We start from the raw sequence: 25,938 nt of genomic DNA, 5'->3' as shown, positions 1-25,938 counted from the left end.
AACATAAAGACAGATGGTCATAATATACAAACTTTTCTCATGGCATCAGTACACTGTTTACAGATGCTTACATTTTTTTGTTTACCATGAATTTTTCACGGGTCCAGTTAGCAGTATATTATAGTATATAGTGTTTGCATAACGAAGTACCACATCCCTACAAATCTTAAATGTTTACATACCAGCCCTAGGAATGCGTCTAATATGTAAATTGGTATATCTGATAACTTAACACCACTGCATGCGGTGGCTATATAAACAATGTGGTCGGAGGTAATAGTGGGTTAGATGAGTGCTGAAGAAGGGGCAACAACCCTTGAAATAGGACATATACACTCATTACCCACTTTTGTCTCTCATCACATTGTTCCTTTACATCTGACGTCTCAATACAAATCATAGTAACAAAAATCAGTGCTGGCTATAAGTTCTAAAGAATATCTGTAGAAATAAAAAAAAACTTGTATTGTATATCTCCTTTCAAGAAGATAAGGTGCAATTTGAGTGATATTTGACTGCTACTTTGTAGCAGTTTGAGTGACCATATAGAGCAATTATATTTCATTTAAAATTCTTGTACGACAGTCTATGTATATAACACTGTAAAGAAGCACTGTCTTAATTCTGGATCAAACTCAAAAGATATAATCTATGCTGCACACAATCTGGGAGAAAAGGTCTTTGTTACTCGCACGTGAACTTTGATGACATTCTTACTCTGGCTACTTTGCTTTTGGGACTCTCACGTTTACTACTTTGGTCACTTAGTTAGCAAAAGACTTCTGGTAAGTCTTTAAGCATATAAAGAAATTTATTTCATGGGTACTTTTACTGCTAACTACTCCTGTCCATCTAATTTCTCTCTATCAGCTTGCTTGTGATACCATTTGTGTGTCCATAGTTTACACTGAAGAAACTGTAAGCCAAGCATGTCTCTTTCCCTGATGATAGCAGAATCCTGTCTTCCTTCCTACTTTAGTCATCTTTTTGTATTATGTGATTAACTACGCACTTCTCTAACACTTGATTGTTCAGCTGCCTTCTCTGCCTTCATATTTTTAATTCTGCTTGTGACTATGCTATTATTAGCTTTTGTGACTGGTCTCCCTTCCATTCATTCTCCTCATTTCCTAACCTCTTGTGATAGTATCAGTCATCTCATAAAGGTGGATTTTTCATAGTTCTTTTATTTTTCAGAATTAAGAGAAACACATTTTCTACAATGCTCTTGCATCTATCTGGTAGACTTGCAAGGACCCTCTTCCAAAATTCACTTGTCCATGACAAAAAAATACTCATCCACTACAGTTCTGACTTCATCTACAGAATTCATATTTTTTCTGTCCAAATGATTTTGAAGACTGCGGAATAAATGATAATAAGATGGGGCAATGTTCAGTGAATATGGTGGGTGGGGCATTGTTTCCCATTCAAACTGCTCTAGCCCTTTGGAATGTCATCCTTGTTCTATGTGGCTGAGCATTATTCTGATGGAAGAACACCTGTTTTGAAACTAAAGATAGTCGTTTTTCTTCTAGTGCTGACTTAAGCCGCTCAAGCTGCTTGCAGTAGATCTTCTTTGTTATCGTTTGGTTTGGGTTTAAAAGTTCAAAGTGGCCTAAACCTTTCATATCCGACCAAACAGATAACATCTTTTAGTTCATGCTTTTGAAAAAACCACATCATTTATAGGATGACCCAATACTTTTATGCCTCTTTCTTTTTGGCGTCAGTAAGAGTAAGTGTACTAATATCATATTGTTCACACTTCTTGCCAATGTCATTGGTCTGGTACACTCATTCCTCTGATCTTCATGCTGCAAAACATGTGAAAACCTCTTACTTTTTGCTTTTCTCTTTGTTAAATATTCCTGATTGTCTTCTTTTATTTCTAGATACTTAATAGTAGTCTCTGCTACCCCCGGTTGAACCTCATGAAGGAAATGGCTATTAACTATGATAAGTGGTAACAGTTGGTGCTGGAAAACACCAATCCACCAGTACAAGCATTGTAAAGTGGTCCTTAAAATGTTAGTGGATGAACAATACATCCACATCACTCTTTTGCCCATTATATTCCAGTTGAATGCTCCTTCTGTTACCCTCTTATCTCTTACTTACCTTTTTTCCTATTTACTACCATACTGCCTGCTTAGTGAAAAGTGGCATTTGACCTGTCTCTGTTCTATCACCTCTATTTTTTTCCTTTATTACTCTACCTCCCATCCTTCACAGTACCTGCCATCCTTCTTTGCTGTTAACCATCATTCTCCAATGACGTTTACCACTCTCATCATTGCCCATCTTTACTGCTATCTCTTACCAGGTCGTTAAACTTCAACTTGCAATAAATCCAAGTGGGGCTGATTTGCGTGGCACCACCTTTCGAGTGTGATCGTTACCAGCACTTGTGCCGCAGCTTCGCGTTCCTGACACTTGTGCCGGTGGCATGTGAAAAGTCATTCAAGTGAGGTCGTTGCCAGTGTCGCTGGACTGGCTCTTGTGCAGGTGGCATGTAAAATACACCATTTTGAGCGTGGCTGTTGCCAGTACCGTCTGATTGGCCTTCGTGCCGGTGGCATGTAAAAGCACCCACTACACTCTTGGAGTGATTGGCGTTAGGAAGGGCATCCAACTGTAGAAACTCTGCCAAATCAGATTGGAGCCTGGTGTAGCCATCTGGATCACCAATCCTCAGTCAAATTGTCCAACCCATGCTAGCATGGAAAGCGGACGTTAAACGATGATGGCTAAAACAGTCTTTAAGAGCAGCATATTCAGCAGCTGTTTTAAAGTATGAACTGTGTGTGAAATTTATGCTTTCATATGTGTGTGTGTGTGTGTGTGTGTGTGTGTGTGTGTGCAGGTGTGGTTGTATAAGAAGTTAAGTCTCCTTTCAGGTTCAGTCTCACTGCTGAAAGACCTTGTACTCTGGAAATGGCATCGTTTGCACTTTTGATCTTACTTGTTCTGCCTTAAGTATCTAGGTGACAGATAATTAAAGCTTGAAGTTTTTAATGATTTTCTTGGTTGTAATGATGGTGACCTGGTTTTTCTTGTGATGTTGAGGACTACATACTTAGATGTTCTAAATGTGAAGTGATAAATCATTTTTAAAAGAACAAAGGAATTAGATCCCTGGAATCCTGTACTCAGAGATTGTGCCCTTGTTAGTGGTAGTGGATTGCTGCTACTAGTGATTATTCATGGTTTTGATAAGGAGACCGCTTTCAAAAGTCTGCTGAAGGTTTTGGTGTCATAGTTCCCCAAAATTTCATGATGATAATCTCTGACCTCAAACTCCCCCCCCCCCCCAATCACCCACAAACAATGAAATTGCAGAACAAATAGTTCAAACAGTTAAATAAAGTTTGTGATATCCTCCCAGAGAGAAAAATTAGAGTAATTTTTTCCAATTAATGCTCAGTTATTGTAGTATTCCTCATGCTAATAAGCTGCAGAGTCCTTCAGCATTGATGAGGCATCAAACTTGTACACTCCTGATCACATCCTGATCAAGGGTGCACAAGTTCTTTTGATGAGTAGCTGTTTTATAAAAACTAATAGTTTGATATCAGAAATTGCAAGCTTTCTGTTGCCAAATGGAAACAACACTGCTGTTCTTATAAGGAATCTGATGGTATTTTTGACTCATGTGGACTAAATCAAACCTAAATATGAACCACTTGAAACAAATGAAGGTGATGGTGCTTCTAGTTTATAGAGAACCTATGTTGATGTTGAATAATGGTGTAATACTTGTGGTGAAAGTGTCTCTAGGAGAAATATTCTGTGGGGGAGATGTGAAGATATGAGCATTACATAATGTTCTAGGTGAGATACGAAACTTGTTATTAATAAACTCAGTTTGTTATTTTGATCTATCCATCCATTTGTAGAAACACACACAGTCACACACACACATTCACACACAGTCACACACACACACACACACACACACACACACACACACACCATATGCTCAAGTTATGTGAGCGAGCTGTCAGGTAGTTATGGAGACATGAATAATTATAACTTGGTGATGAGTTGGAGTGCTCCTTAACTGTTAAGGAGACTATTTTCATATATTCTATATTGAATTTTCAGTTATGTGTTGTTATTTGTTTGTGAAGCAAATGTTTCTTGTATTGTTATATCTAAATTCTCTTCATGAATTATTAATCCCATAATATTGATTTCAAATTTTGACACAAGACCAGCAATTTCAGGGGTGGGTTGGGGTGTAGGTTGATTACATCAACCCCAGTGTTCAGCTGGTGCTTATTTTATTGACTCTGATAAAAGACAAAGTGGACCTTGGTGGAATTTGAACTTAGAATGTACAGACTGATGAAATATTGCTAAGCATTTAGTCTGACATTCTTACAATTCTGCTAGCTCACTGCCTTTATTAATCTCATAATATTAACTGTTTTTATTGAACAGAAATGCGCTGTCTTTTTTCTTTCTTATTAGTTGACAATTTGTAATTTTTTTCTTAAACTTTCTTTAACACTTCTTTTTATTGGTACGTGTAAGTATGATAGTGGTCTTCATAGCCTTTTTTGAACTACCTTAGAAAGACCTGATTATGTAGGGCTGAGTTTAATTTGAATTTCTTTGAAAATGAAAGCACAAAGAAAATATAGATTTTAATAAATATTTTGTCTTTATTGAGTGCAATCTTTAAGATTAAGGTTATTAGCCATCTATAATGATATACAGTTTTTTAAACATTTTTCATGAAGACCAACAATTACTGAATATCAATGCAACCATTATTTCTGCCGTTTGGCTATTTTCCAAGACATTAACGGCATTGATATATACTTTCCTTTGTATTTTCTGTGCTCTCGTTATTGATTATGCTTCTTTTATTACTTTTTCTTTTACATTTTTGAAATCAAGATTGGAAAATATGAGAAAGGTTAGTTGTGTACGAAAAATAATTAAAACAGTAAGAAATAGAAAAAGAAAATTAAAAAGATATAATTATTTATTAACGGAATTACTTCATTTCTATGTATTTCCTTTGTATTCTTATTTTTAGAGGTGAATATCAGTGGAGTTATACAAGCAGGTGGCATTTGTGATTTAATCTTTAGTTTTGGTATAGATATTTCTGATTAAGTCTAGCTCAGTTTAAGGAAAATTTTATTGTATTGGCCTATTTTAATTAAGTTTCAAAATGAAATATCACCATTATCATCATCATCATCATCATCATCATTGTTTAACATCCACCTTCCTTGCTGGCATGGGTGGGACATGTTACAAAACAGAAATGATAGCAGTGTAGATAGAACATTAAATATAAAAGTTAATAATACAAAGAGAGGTATTGAAATATTTCTAAGGTAACTGTTCAATACCTTTATTATTTTTTTTAATGTTTTATGTTCTGTCTGTGGTTATTGCCTTCTATAACAGTTTGATTTTCTACATATTTTGCAATTCTTCAAGCAAATTACAATACTCTTTAAATTATGGTACATTCTTTGATACAGCTTTCTGAGAAGAATCTTCTAAAAACTTAAAGTGATTTTTGCTTTATATTAGACCTATCTACATAGTTGTGCTTATTGTTTTGATGCTGTAAATCTGCCAGGCACTCTTTATTTTCTTTTTATTATTTTAATGCATTCATTATCTCTTAAATATCTTTATGTTAAAAGCACTTGGCAGATACTTTCGTTAAATCTTTAGTAAATTGTATGCTTTCTTCACTCTCCTTATAGCTTGAAATTATAGATGAATTATCTAATCACATTGGCTTCAGCTAACATTTCAATAATTGTTATCCTTAATTAGAGTAAGTAGACTAGGTTTGGCTTGTGAGTCAATGTTATGGATGCTTGCTATATAGGCTATTAATTCATATTCTGAATAAAATTTTTCTTCTTTCTTTCTTTCTTTCCTTTTAATCTCTTTATTTTCTTTATTTTTTATTAATACATACACAAAGTGTATATGTGTATAATAAATATATGATTTGTTTTCACATACCCATTTAAAAGTATAATTTAATTCTGAACACTACTAAACTATAACCTATTAATCATCTGATGCATTGACATCTGAATTGTCTGAGCACAGGAGGATGCCAATCCTAGCATTATTTATCTGTAAGATGCAAGATTTATACTGAACAGTCATGCATTCTTTCTTTCTCAGCTGGCAGTTTTCTTTTTCAGTTGGTAATCTTCAAACAACTGACAAAGACCTTAAGAAGATTCATAACATAAGAACAAAGTGTGATGTTGAATTTCAGCCAGCTGAATTATTGCTTCTAGTTAAGATCCTCTTCAAGTGGAAGTTTAAAACATTCATAAAGAATAACAGTTTCTCTTACATCTCACTCAAAGCTTTGCTGTTTTTATAAATTTGTCTAGTCTGCTATTTACATATAGTAATTTTAGTAAAATTAATGTTTGTTGGATTGAATACCATATCAACTCTTGAAAAGGATGCTTTCATTCAGTGTCGTTTTACCATCAGATACATATTAAGTTCTGCAAAAGTCTTATTTTAACATTCCCCACCAAAATAAAGGAAAAGTCCTAAAGATTGGAATAAAAACTTATATGTCAAACAGACCTGAGACTACAAATCAGTTGACATTACTCCATGAAAGATAGAGGGGTACAGTTTCAAACTTCTCTATCCTCCATGAGACTTTATGTGTTTAATTCACCTTGCTGAGAATAGTAGTTAAAAAGCCATGTTAGATAATGCAATCCTCAATACACTATTTTTGAAAAAAAACCCAAAAAGAATGGTATAGTTGTAGTCAGAATGCTGAAATATTTACTGTGTCAGGGCAGAAATGGAGTAAACAATAACATTATCAAATACAGTAAAAGACTAGTAACAGCAATCATCATCATCATTGTTTTAGTGTCCACTTTTCTGTGCTTGCATGGGTTGGATGCCTTTCCTGTCACCAACTCCATGGCTGGACACATTTTCACAGGAGATTGGAAGCAAAGGACACAGTTTGTATCGTGATGACACTTGTTTACAACTATAACATGATGTCAAGACAAAGAAGCTCCAAAAATCTTATCTTGCCACACACACACACACACACACACACACATGCGTGCACACACACACACATGCGCGCACGCACACACACACACACACTCTCTCTCTCTCTCACATAATATGATGGGCTTGCTTCAGGTTCTAACCACTAAATGCACTTACTAGGCTTTGGTCAGCCTAGAGCTATAGTATAAAACACTTGTCCAAAATGCCACACAGTGGGTCTGAACTCAAAACCACATTTTGCTTGTGCCTGGCATAAATGATAATGTCTTGGCTTAACTATAGAAAATAGATATCTGTCTAGAGTAGCATGTTGTCCCGAAGAGATTCTTTTGATCCATTGTTTTCATGCTATGAAGATGAGCGGTAAGTGTGAGCATGATGAGTCATTGTAGTTCATGAAAAGATTAGTGCGTATTAAATCTATCAATAAATATAAAATAGGCTAATCCTGTTATTCTAATACCATTATTCAATTATTAAATTGTCATGGAAGATAATTAGTTATACTACATCATCACTTGTATAAAAAAATTACTTTTGAAATGTTTAAAATTTTATTTTAGTTTTCTGGAACAGCGAAAAGAAGGATTATGGCTAGTAGAGGTAAGATGATTTTTTTTAAATTTAATTTTCATTTTATAAAGTGCTCTAACTGTAAATAAAATCTTTACGAATTTTTATGAATATAGCTGTGATTTGATTGTCTAAAAGTTTTCTGGTTAATTCTAGGCATTTTGTAAACAGCTGGACAAAAGAAAATGTCATATGTTTAATAGGCACAAGTGAGGCAGTGTGGTAAGAAGTTTGTTTCCCAACCACATGGTTCTGGGTTCAGTCCCTTCATGAGCATCTTAGGCAAGTGTCTTCTGCTATAGCCCTAGGCTGACAAACCTTGTGACTAGATGTAGACAGTAACTGAAAGAAGTCTGTTGTATATATATAATATATATATATATATATATATATATATATATACACACACACACACACATACACATATACCAATGGTTAGGTAATTTTGACTTACGTCATTTCCGAAGATAAATCGGTCTTTCTTAAATATTAAATACAGTATTAATTTACGTCACCTGGCAGAACAGCAATAACATTCATACTATACTGTATTGTTAGTTCTGAGTTGTATCGATTGGTTATGTTCATATTCGTCTCTGGGAAATAACTAAAAAGCAATAGAAAGAAGCGTGTGAAGTTTATATATTTACACTTCCAAAGATATATCTGAGGATGTTTGTAAAGAAATACAGCCATCACTCACCAATTGGGTTATGACTAGGTAGCAAATACTATGTTCTCACTGGTTGTTTTAGGTGTTTATATAGTTGCAGGTAGACATACACATACTCTTGGCTCTACTATCCTTGACCCAGCAAAATATTGAAGATGTGAGCAGCTGCAGAGAAAGACAGCTGCATCAACATTTGATTGGTGCTTAGTTTCAATAGATTAGACTGGAGCATCGAAGAATGAAGAGTCTTGCTCAAGGACACAATACATCACTTGGTCCAGGAATTGAACCCATGACCTTATGGTTGTGAGGACAAGATCCTAACCATTAGGCAATGCAAGGAATGCATGTAGTGTATTTTGTATGTATCAGGGTAAAGGGTATAGACTCCCTTCAGTCATGAATGACCATGGGATTGCACTTAGAAAGTTCCCCTTCGAGGCACAAGTCCAAGCAAGGTTGTTTATGAAAGACCAGCAGTCACCCATGCATATCTGCCTCCCGATATTAACCAAGGGAAAGGCAAAGGCCAATACAGCTTGGCATCAGTGACATCACAACTCATTTTTACAGCTGAATTAACTGGAGCAATGTGAAATAAAGTGTCTTGCTCAAGAACACAACACACAGCCTGGTCAGGGAATTGAACTCACTACCTCATGATTATGAACTCAATGCTCTAACCACTGAGCCATGTGCCTTCACATATGTATCAACAATGTGGAAAAAGGCAGAGTGAGAGAAAGTGAGGAAGAGAGAGAAAAGCTTTATCAGTCTGTTTTGTCAAAGTTATTTGAAAAACTGCTGATGGTTAGTGGATACTGGTACAGATTTTTATTGTATCATACAATGGACTGTAGTTGCATTCATTGATGACTGAGAAGAATTGTGATCAATTTAATCAATATTAATGTTTAGAGCATTACTTCATTAATTAATATCTGCACCAGACCTGTATTTTGAAACTTTTCATTTTTATTTTACTCTGCTTTACTTGTATTTTATTATTATGTTTTCATTATTCTGCTTCTAATTCACTGATAATCTGTGTGGGTGTCTTGCATTAGTCTTTAGAACAATCATTGTTTGAATTTTTCTCTTGTAAATATAATAATGATTATATTTACAAAAAATTTAAATTGTGCATCAACTGACAACCCATTATATATTATTTTATTCTTAGATTTTATTTTTTAATGGTCTCAGTCATTTAATTTAAACCTCTAAGGCTTTTAGTCTAATAGCATTGAAACCAAATTTAGTTCAGTCAAGTACTTATATTATCAACATCTATTTGTTGAATTGCTAGGGTTATATTTCATTTTGACATAACCTCGACATGGGTACACACATGTACATATTTGCATACATGATAGTCTTCTGCATAGTTTCTCACACCAAGGTTACCATAGAAGACACTTTCCTAATGTGCTATTTAGTAGGATTGAACCCAGAACTACAAGAGTCACAAATTCAAACCTTAACATTGCAAGGAACCTAACTTTGTTGTGCTTGTGACTAAGGTATATAACTCTTCTTGTTACAATATGCCTTAACACAAGTACAACTTAGTATGAGATGTTTTGGCACAGCTGTTTTGGCATTCCCTATTTGGTATTGATGATTCCATGCTGATTTATATCAGATGTGTTGATGTTTCTCTTGTTCTCTCCTTTTCACTTTATGCATGTGAACATCTAGTTATGTCTGTATGTGTTATCTCTGCGCATGCATGTGTATAAGTGTGTGTGTTGTCTGTGTGCCTGGAGTGCCAAAATATACTGTCACTAAAACAAGTTCAGTGTCAAGTCAACCGTGCCAAATTGTCAGTATCCAACAACCATGCCCAATTCACTCATTCCATACTACTCTCATCATTTTCCTTTTCCATCTGCTTTCCATGTTGGCATGGGTTGGATGGTTTGACAGGAGATGGCCAGCTGTCCAGAATCCAGTTGTCTGTTTTGGCATGGTTTCTATGGCTGGATGCCTTTCCTAATGCCAATGGCTTCACATAGTGCGCTGAGTACTTTTTATGTGGCACTGGCACTTTTATGTGATGCTGGCCTGGGTGCTTTTACACAAGTGCATTTTATGTGACACCAGGACCTGTGAGTCCTCAAGGCAACAGCCTCTTGACTGAGAGGGGAAGTAAAGGATATACCCGTATGTATGGACAGTCACAGTTTTACTTAGCTTGATGTGTCTTCTCAAGCACAGCACACTGCTGGAGGTCTTGATCCTTTATCATCTCCTCTGTGAGGCCCAACATCTGAAGAACTTTTCCCACCATTCTAGCAGACATTAAATAATTTCGACAACAAAAACTATTCCATCCGTACATTAAAAAAAAACAAACAAACAAAAACAAGAAGAAATAATGATACTTGAAAAGTTTCAGTTGGGAAATTGAAATTATTATTTTTGCATTTTTCAAATACACTTTTAAACATTTTTGCTTGAGTTTTTAATTTGATTTGACACCAGCTATGAAATTTCTGCTCCAACAACAATTATTAAGATTGAAACATAATATAACCTTTACTCTGTTGATTGTGAGTGTTTTATGTTGTTTGTTTGTTTGGTTGACTGATGCATGGATGTTCTGTGGTGGTCAAGTAGAGTTTGATATATCCCATGGATTTAATTTGCTGAAGCAGTATGCATTAAGTGTTCTTAAATAATAAGCTTGATTATTATGACTGCAGTATAGGAAGGATCCCTACATGGCCATGTAGTGAAAAAGCTTCCTTTGCAATCCCATAGTTCTGGGTTTGATCCTATTCTGTGAACTTTGGACAAGTAAGTGTCTGCTATCAGCTTCAGTATGGCCTATGCTTTGTGAGTGAAACTGGGTAGATAGTAACTGCGTAGGGAGTTCATTAGATGAACTGTATCTCTTGGGTGGTAAGGTAAATTTGTTACTTGGTTTAGTATTACCATCTGGCTCTTAGGTGTCTTTAGCAGACTTCACTCTGATGCAAACATTCAAACAAGTTTACTCTGCCGGTCATAAACCTTTCTCTTCTGAAATTAAATAAATGAAGTGAGCTAAGGGAGATAACGCAAATGGGCCAATGGCATAAGTTTGGATAAATATGTTAAGGTGTGATGTACTCAATGCTACACACACACACACACACACACACACACGCTCTTAATTATAATTTTTCTCTTAATCTTTGACCACTATAATTTGCGTAATTAAAAAGATAAAATTAATTGAATGAACTCTGACAATTGTCCTCAGGTTTTTGCTTTAGAAACCTGATCTTTAGAAACATTTTTTGTTTTCTTTTAACATCTTAGAGACAAATTCAAGAAATTTAGAATTTTTTTCTGCATGTGCATGACCTTCAATACAAAATCCCTTAATATATTTATACAAATTAATGCCATAAGCTTATTTGAGTTATTTCTTTTAGCTCCTTCTTATTTTTTTATTTTTCATATTATACTGACCAAAAACTATTTGTAACTCTTATTGAATTTCTGAAAAATTTATGTCAATTAATGAAGCAAGCTCGAACAAACTATACCATGCTGATGAGATCTAAAAGGCTGAAACAGGTTCATTGCTGTCCTTTGCCTGCAAACAAAGATCAGACTTTCCATCTCATGTAAATTAACTGTGAGAGTCAATTCTTAACTTATTGTAATTATCTCCCCTTTTTTGTCATAGTTGCTAACACTTGCCACTAGGATTTTGTTAGTATTACCACTGTGTTGACTGGAGTCATGTAATAATGATAACAGTCACATATATACTGAATGGGTTGGGCCATTCTGTCCTGTATAAATTAAATGTATATTTAGCTTCATTATTTCTCTTTATGTTGATTATGTATAGTGAATATATATCTTGTTCCTGTGTAATGTATATATGTTGTCTGTATATTTTTGCATTGTGGAAGTCTCACTATTGTGTAATTAATGAACGGAGGATGCTTACTGTTGTGAATTGTTTATTAATTTCAGTTTTATGCACCATGGTGTGGCCATTGCCAGAGATTAGAACCTATCTACAATCAAGTTTATATCCATCTTCGCCATACTGCCATCAAAGTAGGAAAGCTGGACTGTACCAAATATTCAAATGTGGCCAATATGTTTGGAGTCAAAGGATTCCCTACCATAAAATTGTAAGTAAAAAAATGAAATCACATGCACAGACACAATTTGGTTATATAGATTCTATACAGTATATGTAGTTGGTACACACAACCCTAGCAACAGTCTAATTCTCATGGTATATGTATAAAAGACAAAGCAATAGTAGATATTCTTAGTGTGAGTCATACATTTTTGGAAATTTAGATATATTTGCATTTACCAGTGCCACATAAAAGGCACCTGTGCCAGCACCACAGAAAAAGCACCCAGCACACTCTGTAAAGTTGCTGATGTTAGGAAGGGCATCCAGCTGTAGAAACCAAACCAAGTCAAACTGGAACCTGGTGAAGCTCTCCTATTTGCCAGCTCTCGTTAAATCATCCAACCCACGTCAGCATGGAAAATTGACACTAAAAGATGATGATGATGATGATGATGATGATGATGATGATTGTTCCTACTACAGACCACTCAAGTTACATACATAACAACACACATCTTCACTCACTCACTCAGTCACTCTATTTCTCTCTTAAGCACACGTCCATTTCATACACACTTACATACATATTTCACTTTCTCCTCTCTTTCAATTTCTGCTCTCACTTCAAAGCAAATGTTGTCTTTTCACTTTCTCCTCTCTTTCAATTTCTGCTCCCTTCACTGCATAAAGAAATAAAGTATTTTTATGGAAATTAATGAACAATCATATGATCCCATATGATGAGCCATATGAATGAGTTGATCACTTAGCTGCTTCAAATGAATGAATGCCATAAAATAACTTTCTTTGGCATGCACACACACACGCACACACGCAGGGTAAAACTTCTGTATGAATTATGTTAATTATTGCTGTGTGCGCATGCAAAATTACAGCTCAAATCCTGTTGAAATGACCTTTTTCTATTCTGTAATTTGTGTTTGTGATATAAACTTAAAAGGAAGTTTTCCCAGAAATCCTGTCCTTTACCTGTTGTTTCTAGCAAGTCCAAGGTGACATTTGCGTTCCCACCTGATTTTTTTCCCTAGATTTCTTCCAATCCCTATGTTTTCAATACAGGAAATTAGGATTTCACTGAAAAAACATGTTCTCAATATTTTAATTTTCTCCCTCCCCACCCCAATTTCTACATCTTTACTTTTTTCTAAATTTTTTTCTTGGTAATCCACAGAGAAAAAAAGAGAGAGTACAAATCTTTAAGAATTTTCTTCTTCCTTTTTTCTTAAAGAAACTCTAAAATCTTCCCGAACATCCACCCATCACCTCACCACTTTCAAAAAGCTGCAAACTCCCAATGTTTCACTTTTAGCTTTTTGGAAAGCAAAAAAGTTTCTTCAGAAATAATGTTGTTTACCTATTGTTTCTAGCATGGGTTTTCTGGTGGTGGTCTGGTGTTTTTTACATCAGCTATTTCAGTATAATTCTATGCATGTGTGAAACATTGGGAGGTTTTAGGTTTATGAAAGTGGGTAGGTGTCGGGTGGGTGAGGTGGGGGAAGGGGCCATTGAGTGTTTGTTTCAGAAAAATTAAACTTTAAAAAAAGTATATATTTTGAAAACGTGATTTCTGGGCAAAATTGTATTAACCCCCTTTTATGTGATGAAACAATACATAGTTTGTGATCCTTCTTAAGAACAGAGAGCACTTTCATGCAAACCCATGGAAATTGTAACCCCCCCCCCCCCTTCACTTTTAAACAAACTATAACTTCCATTATGTCAATAATCCAGTCCACTGTCTATCAACTGTGCTGATTCTGCCCACAAGAATGGAACAAATAATACAATGTGGTTGTGGGTCATAATACCCAGACAGTGCTGGGATGCATTGCTTGTCTGTGCTAAATTTGTGATCTTTTGATAATTTTCATTTCTTTATCTGTTTTCAGTGTTAAAGGTGAAGACATATATACTCATAGAGGAGATCGAACAAAAGAGGATATTATAAAATTTGCTCTAAAAGCTCAAACGTAAGTATTCTATAAATAAATAATGATAGTCGATTGAAAAAAAAAAAACTTTATTATATAAAGTTGTTACTTTTTTCTTGTAAGAAGGGAAGTTATTTGTTTAGATGGAAATGATTAATTCCCTTCTTTAGGGTTAGGATAAACTTTTCTTTTTACTTCTAGTTTCATTTAAGCTAAAGCAAGAAAGTATTGCTGAAATTATGAACATCATATTTCCTGATTTTCTTGGACACATCTTCTGTTTTGATCCCCATACAGAGGACAATGTTGTGGAATATATGGAATATATTTCCAGTGCTCACATCAATAAAACAAATACCAAGGAATAAAATGCACATTAGTGCTTGATAATATATTAAACCTATGTGAAAAACAGGCAGAATTTTAATAACTATTTCTGCTTGTGATTACTGAGAATGTTTCTTTCTTCATCTCCACCCAACATTTGAGACATCTTATTTGGTAAAAAATTTTATTTGCCTGTGCCAACCAATGCACAATCTTGAATATTTACCTAGTGATTCTCTCACCACTGTTTTGGTAAGTGTGCAAAAGCTATACTTTGCAAATCTATGGTAAAAAGTATATCAGTCTTTATTTTTAACATAGAGGGTTCTCTTAATTTTCTCATTTTTGGGTGGTATGCACATCATGTCACCCAGTTTAACTCTATCACCTGGTCTATAGCTGGCTACCTTTTGTGGCTACCTTTTGCGAACTATGTTTCTAGCAGGAGGGCTACTGCTACCTTTCAATGTGCTGTCACCCTTTAAAAGAAAAAAAATTCTGATCAATTTTCTCCACTTTTCTTTAGTATATGTGGACATCATTGTTGCCCAGATCCTGTGCATCCCTTTTTATGTGCAAACTTCACATCCTATTCTCTCCAATGCACATTTCTCAACCCATATATACAATCCGTTTCCACTTTGTAAGTTACATTCTCTATTCAAACTTTGCTCTGAAAGGTGGTGTCTGTGCATATGTAGACTCTACCCTCACTGTCAGTTGCCTCTCTCACTTGGATTTCAGCAACAATAACTTTCCAGTTACTTTGGCTTAAAGTCTCCCTCCCTCATTTCCCCAAATACATCTGTTTCTTCTACCACGCTCTGAACTCCTGAGCAAGCTACTCATTGACTATATCTCCTTCTGCATTAATGATATATATATATATATATATATATATATCTCCCGTCTCTCCTCTCCGAATTGGTCGTCTTTGGTAATATTAGTGCTTACGACTGATCATTACTCTTATTGTCATTCCATACCAGTGTTGCTTGTGCAGAAGTTGAAACTCGTGCATTTCTCAACTTACTATGTCAACTTGCTTCACCCTCTACTTACACACCAGACTGACACATAGACACCCCAAATACCCTTGAGCTCCTTCTACCCTTGAAATTTAATTGCTACCTAACAATATTTGTCTCTGTATCTTCGGGTCATCTGACCATTCTCTCATTGCAGTTATCTAACATGCATCAACCTTATGCCAGTTATTCCTGGTAGCACGTATGCTTCTGACCCATGAGCAGCAGCTAGACATGTGATCTGAAACTAGGCATGTCTCTCCAAATGGCACACACAACAAAAACTTATTGCTCTTAATACCTCAAGTCACTATGTGGCTCACACAAGACCACACTGTAGCTGGTCAAGAAAAAAACAAGACCTATAATGCTTGAGGAAGCGTCCATTTCCTAAAACTAGGCGACACAACTCTTGCAAGACAACTATCTAACTGTGAAAGATATTTTCATATTTTGCACAGTTCTTAAGCTATCCTTTCTCTCAAACTGTCTGTGATCCTTCTTGCCTCTTGCTAAAAGAATCTCTATCAACTGTGCAGAATCCTATTTTCTTCTTCTGAATAATGATAGTGTGTGAACAGTATCTCTGGGGAGAGAGCCCACCTTTGTGTTTGCTTTGCATTGCATTGATCTCCACACTACACACTTGGCTAACCTCCTCCAAATCTATCTTTCTCTGCCCCTCAAGTTTGCATACATACACATACAAGCCGACAACCTTGTGCGCGCACGCACACACACACACACACACAAAATTTAAAAATAACTCTGGTTACTTCAAATCATCAAGGTCACTGATTCTGACAATGCCCCTTACTCTCAAGCATTGCACCCAAGAACTTGCCCCTTATACTTACCAAACACTTCACTCTTTCACTCTATAAACATGCACGCTGGTCTTTAGAAACATATTACAGTGTATCTCATTCTCAAGAAAACCAACTCCTGCAACCATTCCAATTATTATTCTATATCACACATTTCCAGTATCTCAAAGGTGATGGAGACAGCCATTTACAGCAACGTTCTCCAACACTATGAGTGTGATATAGCTTCTCTGCTAGTTCCTCAACAGTTATGATGGGATTTTGTTCCACCAGGGTTTACAGGACACCCTTGTTGAGCTCTACACATCTTCTAGGATGGGGCTCGTGTTCTAGGCTGTAGTTCCCAGCTCAGAATTTCTGGAATCACTCTTGACACTGGCTTACACTTTCTGTCTGATCCCCATATACTGCATTAATAATCTTCACACTTTCCATTGTGTTGTTGCCTTTACTGAAATTATAATGCAAAATATGCCAAAGTGCTCCTTTGTCACTTCCATTATAGCTTTGAAAAAATAACTGTTAAAATCGAACTGCACTCTTCAAAACTTGCTCTAAGAATAAGGACAAAGGTAAAATTACTACCTGCTTTTATAGCAAGTTGATGCAGGTAGTTTATCCTGTCTCCCTCTGATTTTTAATTCATGCAATTGAAAAACTGCATTACTTATGGGACAATCCAATATATATATATATATATATATATAGATACTAACTTGGTCACCTAGTTGATAGCTTCCACTATCTAGGTGACCAAGTTAGTAGTGGGGGAGGGTGCATTGAAAGTGTAGCTGCTAGAATAAGAATAGCCTGGGCAAAGTTCAGAGAGCTCCTATCTCTGCTGGTGACAAAGGGCCTCTCACTCAGAGTAAAAAGCAGACTGTATGACGCATGTGTATGAACAGCCATGCTACATGGCAGTGAAACATGGGCCGTGACTGCTGAGGACATGCGTAAGCTCACAAGGAATGAAGCCTGTATGCTCCGATGGATGTGTAATGTCAGTGTGCATACTCGACAGAGTGTAAGTATCTTGAGAGAAAAGTTGGACCTAAGAAGCATCAGTTGTGGTGTTCAAGAGAGACGACTGTGCTGGTATGGTCATGTGGTGAGAATGGATGAGGATAGCTGTGTGAAAAAGTGCCACACCCTTGCGGTTGAGAGAACCTGTGGAAGAGGTAGACCCAAGAAGACCTGGGATGAGGTGGTGAAGCATGACCTTTGAACATTAGGCCTCACCAAGGCAATGACTTCTGACTGAGACCTTTGGAAATATGCTGTGCTTGAGAAGACCCGGCAAGCCAAGTGAGACCATTATCCAAGGCCTCTGCCAGGGGTGTAGCCAGCCCACTTATGCGTACCTTTCCTTCATTGGACACTAGACTCCACTTGTGAAGACCTGTTGAGGCAAGTGAAATCGAAATTGAACTAATTTCGATGACTGACACCCATGCCGTCTCCTTCATTGGACACTAAACTCGGCTTGCGAAGACCTGTTGGGGTAAGTGAAAGCGAAATCGTGATGGCACCTGTACCAGTGGAGCGCTAAGAGCACTGTCCGAGTGTGATCGTTGGCAGAGCAGCTGTCTGGCTTCAGTGCCAGTGGCCCGTAAATAGCACCATTTGAGCGTGATCATTACCAGTGTCGCCTTCCTGGCATTTGTGCCTGTGGCACGTGAAAAGACATTCGAGCGAGGTCGTTGCCAGTGCCACTGGACTGGCTCCTGTGCAGGTGGCACATAAGATACACCATTCTGATCATGGCTGTTGCCAGTACCGCCTGACTGGCCTTCATGCCGGTGGCACGTAAAAGCACCCACTACACTCTCGGAGTGGTTGGCGTTAGGAAGGGCATCCAGCTGTAGAAACTCTGCCAAATCAGACTGGAGCCTGGTGTAGCCATCTGATTCACCAGTCCTCAGTCAAATCGTCCAACCCATGCTAGCATGGAAAGCAGACGTTAAATGATGATGATAAATAATAAGCAGCTTTCTTTATTATAGTACAGGTGACACTTATTTACAACTATCATGCAATGAAGAGGTACAAACTCAAACATTCACACATATGTATGTGTGCGTACATACAGTTGGCTTCCTTTGTCTACCAAATCTACTCACAAGGCATTAGTAGGCCTAAGGCTATAGTAGAAGACTACTGCCTAAGATGCCTCATAGTGAGGTAACAAATTGAACTGTATATCCATACAACCATTCCTGTGGCTATGTGTTTCTATGTATGCTGAGAGTGTGTTTTAGCTTCAGCATGCAAATGTCTGAAGTAGATGCTCATTACTACAGAATGTTGCAGGCATCTCAATACAAGTTCAACAGTTATAAAGTTAGTGTGGTACTATTTAAGTGGGGAGTAGGGAATGAAGTTCATGAACTAGATTCAAATCTTTGTTGAAGCTTATGTAAAATCGTGTCTTTACACTGCTATTACTTACACAATTTTTTCCTTACATATAAAAGTATGACACTTTTCATTGCAATGGGTGAATTTTGATAGAGAAGGCTTGAATGGTGCGAAAATTGTCCTTGAATTGTAAGTTCAAGGGTAAATCTAGATTTGACAATGAAATATTTGAGGATAATGAGATAGAACAGTGAAAGGTGTGGGTATAGGAGTACAATGATGTTGCAATTTTCCTTTATGTATACAAACTCATTAACAGATATCTTCACCACCATCCACTTTAATATTTGAAAATATTATAGACTGAGTATTAAAATTTGTTTGCAAGAAAATAGTTTTGTTATTCATTTAGTTTCAATTTGGGAGTTAATGTAATAGTTTTAATGCAAATTTTCATATAATCCAAAATAAACTAATGTCATATCGATAAATTAAATGGGCCTTCAGCTTAATTCTTGTTGAGTTATAAATGTTTTGTAGAAATGTTATTTCCGTTTGACGCATTATTAATTCATTAAGGTAGATTTCCTGTCTGGAAAGAGAACTTGTGTCTTGATAAATGCATTTGGTCCATTGTTTGTAAGTGGAAAACTGTCTAGTCAGGGTAAACCTTCACTCTCCCCTTTCTTTCCTTATCCAACTCTCTATTTGCATCTTCCTTCCTTTTCTTTTTTTTTGTCTCCATCTCTCACTTTTCTCCCATTTGCTCTTCCTTTCAATTCCTTTGTCACTCTCTTCCTTCTTTCTTCTCCTTTGCCATCACTCTTCTTCTTGTTCTCTCTCTCTCTCTCTCTCTCTCTCTCTCTCTCTCTCTCTCTCTCTCTCACACACACACACACAGTATTGTTAGTTTGAACAAACACTAGAGATCTCAATACTATGTAAAGAGCAAAAGAACTAAGAAAAATATATATACTCATTAACTGTTGATTGGCAGAAACTAAGATTCATATTGTAAGCTGGCTGTGGTTCACACCCAAAGCATGTGTTGCCAATTTATCAGTATTGCCAAGTTTTATTCAACCAGAACAATGCTATTAATTGACAGTAGTAACCAATATAATTCACAAAATTTTGATGAGTAGTTAGTTGCTTCCCATTTTCCCATTGCTTGGTCACAAAGTTTACATGTATACACACACACACACTCACATGCACATTTATGTATGTATACACAGGTGTGGCTATGTCGTTGAGAAGTTTCCTTCCTAACCATATGGTTCTGGGTTCAGTCCCACTGTGTGGCACTTGGAAGAAATTTCTTCTACTATTGCCCCAATTCAATCATAGCCTTGTAAGTGGATTTGGCTGACATAAACTAAAAGAAGCCCATCATATATATATATATATATATATATATATATATATATATATATATATATATATATATATATATATATATATTAAGGCTACCATTTGTTTCACATTAAGGAATACTCAACAATTATCAAGCGTATCACATGGTGCATCATGTGTTCGTCTCCATTTTGTATTAAATTCATCCATGGTCTGTTTGATAGGCTTGATAATTGTTGAGATATTCTTTAAAATGAAAGCAGAGGGAGCTTTAATACACATATAAAGAAAATTTATCCACTAATGCAGTATTGAGCACTCATTCTCATTATTCGATATTTACATATATGTGTGTGTGTGTGTATGTGTCTTGTTATATATATATATATATATATATATATATATATATATATATGTATATATGTAAGAGAGTTTGTGTGTATGTGTGCATATGTTCCTTATGTATTCGAAAACTGATTTGCCAACTTTAGCGTATGGGGTATCAAAAGATTCAGTAATCTTTCGGCTACCAAATAAGTTTATTTTCATTTATATATTGTGTATATTACCTCAAGAACCAGCTTTAGTTATTTGAAAGACACTGCTCTACAACGACCAGGTTTTATTAGAAAGTGAAAATAGTTTCACACTTTCAATTTGAACCAAAATTACTAAGTGTTGCATTGCAAGAGTGATGAAGTGTCAGTAATGAAGGCAACGTTTCTCTGAATTAGTCACATCTGTACTATAATAAAGAAAGCTGCCTCATATTTATCTTTAGAATGGGTCATCCCATAAGTAATGCAGTTTTTTCATGAACTAAAAATTGGAAGGAGACAGGATAAACTACCTGCATCAACTTGCTATAAAAGCAGGTAGTAATTTTACCTTTGTCCTTATTCTTAGTGCAAGTTTTGAAGAGTGCAGTTCGATTTTAACAGTTATTATTTCAAAGCTATAATGGAAGTGACAAAGGAGCATTTTGGCATATTTTGCATTATAATTTCAGTAAAGTCAACAACACAATGGAAAGTGTGAGGAATATTAATGCAGTATATGGGGATCAGACAATAAGTGTAAGCCAATGTCAAGATTGGTTCCAGAAATTCTGAGCTGGAAACTACAGCCTAGAAGACAAACCTTGTCCTGAAAGAGCTGTAGAACTCAAGAAGGGCGTCCTGTAAACCCAGGTGTAACTACATCCCATCATAACTGTTGAGAAACTAGCAGAGAAGCTTGGATTTGGCCATTCAACCAATCATTCAAGTCAGTACTAGAAGGAAAACAGCCATCTTTGGTTTCAAGACGAAAGGTGTTCTTCCATCAGGATAATGTTTGGTCACATACAGTGAGGATGACATTCTAAAGGCTGGAGCAGTTTGAATGGGAAACGATGCCTCACCCACCATATTTGCTGGACATTGCCCCATCTGATTATCATTTATTCTACTGTCTTCAAAATCATTTGGGTGGCAAAAATATGAATTCTGTAGACGAGGTCAGAACAGTAGTGGAGGAATATTTTTCGTCATGAACAAATGAATTTTGGAAGAGCTTTGTAGAAAATGAAAGCGAGTATATTTTAAATTAAAATGGAACTTCATCTTAATTTTGAAAAATAAAAGAAGTATACAAAAACCGCATTATTTATGGGATGACCCAATATAAAGGCTACCAAATAAACTATGCTTTTGATGCAATAACTCTTTTTACTACTAAAATAACCTAGGAAATGAGGTTGGGTTGCACAATTTTGTGGTTTCTCTTTCATCTGATGTTTCATACATGTGTAGAATTCTACTCAGACAAACATTTATGAAAATGTACACATAAATATTGTATTAAAATAACCTACGACTAAAAACAATTACATTAAAAGACATCAATTTCTCTGTATGTTATGAGGAAATTCAGTCAGTCCCTCTCACTCTCACATACAAACAAAAAGGATGTATGCATATATCTTTATGTATGTGTATATGAAAGATAATGTTTGTGTTTGTGTGAGATAGAGAGAATGAGTGAGTGCTACACATACATGCAAAATAATACATACATGACAACACACAGCTTCACTCACTCACTCTTTCTCTTGCCTGCATGCACGTCCATTTCATATACACCTACATACATCTCTCACTTTCTCCTTCCTTTCACTTTCTGCTCTCACTTCAAAGCAAATGTTGCCTTTTCACTTTCTCCTCCCTTTCAATTTCTGCTCCCTTCTAAGTATAAAGAAATAAAAAAAATTTACGGAAATTAACAAACAATCATTTGATCCCATATGATTGACCATATGATCGAGTTGACAACTTTGCTGTTTCAAACAAAAGAAAGCCATAAAATAACTTCCTTTGGCACACAGACACACACACACTAGGTAAAACTTCTGTACGAATTATGTTATTTCTTGCTGTGTGCACATACATTACAGCTCAAATCCAATTGAAATGACCTTTTTCTGTTCTGTAATTTGTCTGTGTTGAGCATATTTAAATACGTGATCTTTGATATAAACTTTAAAAAAAATTTTCCCAGAAATCCTGTCCTTTCTAGCAAGTCCAAGGTGACATTTGTGCTCCCCCGTTATTTTTTTCCTCAATTTCTTCTGATTCCTATGTTTTCAATACAGGAAATTAGGATTTCACCGAAAAAACATGTTCTCAATATTTTAATTTTCTCCCTCCCCACCCCAATTTCTACATCTTTACTTTTTTCTAAATTTTTTTCTTGGTAATCCACAGAGAAAAAAAAGAGAGAGTACACATCTTTAAGAATTTTCTTCCTTTTTTCTTAAAGAAACTCTAAAATCTTCCCGAACATCCACCCATCACCTCATCACTTTCAAAAAGCTGCAAACTCCCAATGTTTCACTTTTAGCTTTTTGGAAAGCAAGAAAGTTTCTTCAGAAATAATGTTTACCTATTGTTTCTAGCATGTTGGGTTTTCTGGTGGTGGTCTGGTGTTTTTTACATCAGCTGTTTCAGTATAATTTTACACATGCGTGAAACATAAGACAAAGTGAAACATTGGGTGGCTTTCGCCTTTTGAAAGTGGGTAGGTGATGGGTGGGAGAGGTAGGAGAAGGGGCATTGAGTGTTTGTTTAAGAAAAATTAAACTTTAAAAATAAATATATATTTCTCAGATTCATAATCTCTGTATTTTTTGATATGGATAAAAAATAATTTTTTTTTAAAGTTACAAATTAAGATGTTGCAGTGGGGACGGGGTGGGGGTGGGGGTGGGGGGAAATTAAAATTTTGAAAATGTGATTTCTAGACAAAATCGTATTAACCCCCTTTTATACAATGAAACAGTACATAGTTTGTGATCCTTCTTAAGAAGAGAAAGCACTTTCATGCAAACTCATGGAAATTGTACCCTCCCCCTGTTCACTTTAAACAAATAATAACTTCTATTACACCAGTTCGCTATATATCAGCTGTGCTGATTCTGCCTATAAGAAAGGAACAAATAATACAGTGGCTGTAGGTCATAATATCCAGGCAATGCCAGGATGCATTGCTAGTGTGTGTGTGTGTGTGTATATATAATAATAAAAATTTTTTTTTTTTTAATAATAATAATAATAATAATAATAATAATATTTTTAATTGCTGCACAAGACCAAAGCCTCCCCACCAGAAATTACCAAAAACACATAATGAAAAGAAATATAACAAGTAACTGTAGAATATGTGGAGATCGACAAGAAACAATAAATCATATTATCTCTGGCTGCCCAGTCCTGGCTAAGAAGGAATATATTCACAGACACGACAGAGCTGGGACCTATATACACTGGAAGCTATGCCAACATTATGGAATAACAACAGAAAAAAGATGGTATAAACACACGCCAGAAAAGGTCACAGAAAACGAGAAAGCAACCATACTCTGGGATATGCCAATACACACAGATAGAGAAATTAAGGCAAATAGACCAGATATAGTTGTCAAAGATCATGAAGAAAAAAAATGCTTTCTAATTGATGTATCAATACCAGCAGATGACAACGTTTCTCTAAAAGAAATGGAAAAACTTTCAAAATACAAAGACCTGGAAATAGAGATAACTCGAATGTGGAATCTAAAAACAGAAACAATTCCTATCATAGTAGGTGCCTTAGGTATAATAAAAAAATATTCAGACAAATACATAACAAAAATACCAGGACTTACAAATATATATAACATACAGAAAATTGCACTACTGGGTACTGCACACATTCTACGCAAAACACTTTCAATACAGTAAACATAAGAGCACCACAGCAAACCACAGCACATACCCAAGGCGCACAGAGCTGCACTCGGTAGTGAAGTGAAAGCACGTTATAAAAATAAAACTACTGAATAATAATAATAATAATAAAAAGTGACAACAAAAGAATGGGACCTTGATATTAGGTAAATAGAAGATTATTTATATACGTATAATTTAGGACAATCAGTAAGTTGTCATTATAGTGCTCGGAGTTTTGAATGTCGGAGTGAAGAGCAATGATGCATTCTCGTCGGCTCTTAATGGCAATAGAAGCTATGAAAAAACGGTGAATAAAAGGGAAGTTACTCTAATAGGTAGACAAAAAAGATAAAAGATAAAAAATACATGCAACCATATTCTCACAATGTATAGACATAAAACGTCCTGCTATCATAATGTCTACATATGTACACACACAAACATGTATGTGTACATGCACATACACACACAAACACTGTTATACAAGTGGATCCTATGCTTCCAATACACACACAAACACTGTTATACAAGTGGATCCTATGCTTCCAATCTTCCATGAAAATTTGTCTGGCCAGGGAGAAATATTGCATGACTTGAAAACAGATGAGTGTTGGTGACAAGAAGGGTGTCCATTTGTAGAAATTCTGTCTCAATGAATTCCATTTGACCCATACAAACATAACACACACACACAGATATGTGCTTCATTCTATGCTTCATTCTAAATGCTAATGTGCACCAGTGCCCCAAGCATACATGCACTCAACTATATACACACAAATGTAATATATAGTCTCACCAGCCATAGAACAGCTGTATAAATACAGTGAAACACACACGCACACACACACACACACATAGAGAAAAAGTTCTCTCTCTCTCTCTCTCTCTCTCTCACCCATAGCTATGCAGATATATTTCTGTATGTCATTTACTTTTATTGCTCTCCTTATGATGTAAATCAATACATGTTTATCCATATTAAAGTGTACTCGTATATGTATGATTATGAATATTTGTGTGTGCGTTCACCTTTTCTTGCTTGTATGGGTCAAATGGAAAATTTATTGAGGAAGATTTTCTGTAGCTGAATGCTTTTCTTGTCACAAATATATCACTTGTATGTATGTATATGTGCATACACACAGGCATACGTGATGCATATGGAAGCAAACTGTTGTATAAAAAATACCAGTCATTTAATGTGGATGGAGCTTGTGGAAGAAAGAGATTTAGGAAGATATAGGACAAAGTAGTGAGGGCTCATTTCAGAACTTTGAACCTCAAGGAAGAGATGATAAAGTACTAGGGTGACTGGCAATATGTAGTTATTGACAGGACCAACCCACATTTGGGAAACTGAGTTCTAGAAGCGCTGTGTGTGTGTGTGTGTGTATATCATCATCATCATCGTTTAACGTCCGCTTTCCATGCTAGCATGGGTTGGA

General features: G+C 35.8%; 1 protein-coding gene across 1 annotated transcript in view; it reads left to right on the top strand.

Annotated features, from left to right (window-relative positions):
* Positions 1-25,938, top strand: part of LOC106871411 (protein disulfide-isomerase TMX3) — a 115,045-nt gene that overhangs the window by 10,880 nt on the left and 78,227 nt on the right. Inside the window, exons 3-5 of the mRNA XM_014917836.3 lie at positions 7,617-7,656; positions 12,278-12,441; positions 14,306-14,386. Of these exons, the coding sequence (XP_014773322.1) occupies positions 7,617-7,656; positions 12,278-12,441; positions 14,306-14,386 (285 nt within the window). The remainder of the gene's footprint in view (positions 1-7,616; positions 7,657-12,277; positions 12,442-14,305; positions 14,387-25,938) is intronic.

Source organism: Octopus bimaculoides, chromosome 1, assembly GCF_046866305.1.
Source record: "Octopus bimaculoides isolate indiv1 chromosome 1, ASM4686630v1, whole genome shotgun sequence".
NCBI classification, from domain to species: Eukaryota; Metazoa; Mollusca; class Cephalopoda; order Octopoda; family Octopodidae; genus Octopus; species Octopus bimaculoides.
This window is presented reverse-complemented; position numbering and strand designations above follow the sequence as displayed.